Source organism: Natrix helvetica (assembly GCF_964273705.1).
Source record: "Natrix helvetica genome assembly, chromosome: 10".
NCBI classification, from domain to species: domain Eukaryota; kingdom Metazoa; phylum Chordata; class Lepidosauria; order Squamata; family Natricidae; genus Natrix; species Natrix helvetica.
The window spans coordinates 19,758,686-19,761,173 of NC_138561.1; the positions used below are offsets into that span (position 1 = coordinate 19,758,686).

Genomic DNA, 2,488 nt, shown 5'->3' on the forward strand with positions numbered 1-2,488 from the left:
TCGCTGGAAAGATGCGCGCAGTTTGTGATTTGTAGGAACGGGATTCCCGGCTCGCCCCGGAGTCACTCCCGATTTGAAACCGGAGTCCATCGGGGATCAGACAGGATCTCTCGCCAATCTAGATTAAAAGGACATTTCCCGGGATTCCAGGGGTCTTCATTCCCCGGGATAACTGGCCGGAATCCGGGATCCTGGTAGATTTCTTAGGAGCGCGAGATTCCCAAAGAATAGAATAACGCAGAGAGGGAAATATCGCCAAACCTCTTTAAATCACCCCGATCCCCATTTCTTCGACCCCCTAATTCCTCCCCCGGATTATTTAGACACCCGAATCTACAACAATTTTCCTCTTTTCTTTTCTTTTCTTTTCTTTTCTTTTCTTTTCTTTTCTTTTCTTTTCTTCTCTTCTCTTCTCTTCTCTTCTCTTCTCTTCTCTTCTCTTCTCTCTCTCTCTCTCTCTCCCTCCCTCCCTCCCTCCCTCCCTCTCTCTCTCTCTCTCTCTCTCTCTCTTTCTCTTCTATGAAGCAACCTTCCTCTCTCCATTCAGCCTACTCTGCCTGGTCCCAAACCTGCCTATCCCCCCTCCTCCCGAGTGTGGCATGGTAACTTGCGGAGGGGTGGGAGGGAGGGGTAGAGGCGTCTTTGAAGTTTCTCCCTTCGGCTGGGCAAGATGGCAAGCCCCATCGCGCGCTCGGAGTGCTCGGACAGCGGAAATTCTTGGAATGAGGAGTTGGGTTGGTTGGTTGGTTGACTTCGGATTTACCCGGTTTTTTCCCCTCCCACCGTCTTTTGCTATTTTTGTTCCCACGCCCTTCACAGGCTCTTTGGACCAACTGGATCTCTGTGACTTGATTCGGAAGGGCTCTTCAGTTGGTTGGGTTTGTGTGGGGGTGGGGAGGGTGCGGGGAGGGGGTGAGGGTGATATCAGAGGTCCCAGCATCTAAGTCTTTATGATTAATCCCAAATTTACTTACTCCTTTCCTTCCTTCCTCCCTCCCTCCCTCTCTCTCTCTCCCTTCCTCCCTTCTTCCCCCTCCCTCCCTGCATTCCTTCTCTCTTGCTTTCTCTCTCTTTCCTTCCTTTTTGTTTTCTCTCTCTCCTTCCTTCCTCTTTCTTTCTTTTTCTCTTTCTCCCTCCGTGCCTTCACTCTTGCTTTCTATCACCTTCCTTCTTTTTTGTTTTCTCCTTCCTTCCTTCCTTTAACTACCATATATCAATCCATCCATCCATCCATCCATCCATCTTTCCCTTTCTTTCTCTGTCTCTCTTTCCTTTCTTTTCTCCCTCCTCTCTTTCTCATGCAGATTTTCGTCTCTGCCACGTCCAGCGCCACTTGCTGTACCTCGGGCTCCAGAGCTACCTCCGACGTCTCCTCGGGGTCTTCCCAGACGGCGACCCTCGGCTGCTCCTCTTACGAGAATCGGCTGCTGGCCGGATCCAGAACGGAGCTCAACGCGGCCCTGGGGATCTACGGCTCGCCCTACGCAGCCTCTGGGGCCAACCCGGGTTACGCCAACTACCTGCCTTACAACGCCGCCGACCCCTCCGGATTCTACACCGCGCTGGTGAGTGACCTTCCCGCTGCCAAACAATTGCTAGAAGAAAGAAAGGCGCTAGTCCCTGTTGACCGGGGAGGCGTCTAGTCATGTTACAGCCCTTCAACCCAAGAGGTTAGAAACGTTCAATTCCCAGCAGAGGCCAAATGGGCGTCTACTTAAAAACAATTGAGGGCCATCTGTATTGCATCAGCACCGGAGCTTCCAGCAAGCGAGATCCTGCTTGAGCGATCCTGCTTGATCGGGGGGTTGGACTAGATGACCTATAGGGTACCTTCCAACTCTGTTAATCTGTTAACTCTGTTTTAGTTCCACCGCATTGATGTCTCGGGAGATTCAGGGCTGCATTCTCTAGTGAAAACGATTCTGCTCACAGGCCAGATATTATTTATGGGGGAATCAGACTCTGGAGGGTGGCTAGTAAGAGAACAAGTTTCAATGACATCCGGAGGACTTCCTACAGAACGAGGCTGTTCTTTGGTAGCCATTAATTCAGAAATCACGTTCACTTCTCCCAACCCCGTTTGGTAAGGGGTGGGTCTAAGGTGGATTTACCTTGGGGGAGGGAGAGGGATACAGGCTCTGAATCCCAGGAAAAACTTATGGCAAATAAATAGGGATCAGATCCATTTACTCAGAGGGTGCTTCAGTCTCATCCCACCTTTATCTTCAAGGAAATCTATTGAACGTTGTTGGTTTGAGCTTCGAGCTTACCAACAGGAGCTGCTAATATTCAAAGACGTTTCAAATCTATTGAATCCTGGAGTCCTGGAGAAAAAAGAAGACAACAAAGAATGGAAGATGATATTACAGATGTCTAGGGAAGTTAGGGTGACCTATCAGTTTTATTAATAGCTTTGGATTGTAAATTGACTTGGAGGCAGGGCCTATCCTTCTTTTCTCTTTCTTTCTCCTCCTCCTCCTCCTCCACC

General features: G+C 49.8%; 1 protein-coding gene across 2 annotated transcripts in view; it reads left to right on the plus strand.

The window, feature by feature from the left end:
* The first annotated feature begins 1,225 nt into the window (after nucleotides 1-1,225).
* IRX6 (iroquois homeobox 6) overlaps nucleotides 1,226-2,488 on the plus strand; it is an 8,100-nt gene continuing 6,837 nt past the window's right edge. Inside the window, exon 1 of one of the 2 annotated variants that reach the window (XM_081963681.1) lies at nucleotides 1,226-1,565. In XM_081963681.1, coding sequence (XP_081819807.1) covers nucleotides 1,299-1,565 — 267 coding nt within the window. In that variant the 5' untranslated portion in view covers nucleotides 1,226-1,298. Of the gene's footprint in view, nucleotides 1,566-2,294; nucleotides 2,388-2,488 lie in introns of those variants that run through there. The other variant, XM_081963682.1, reaches the window with a different exon arrangement.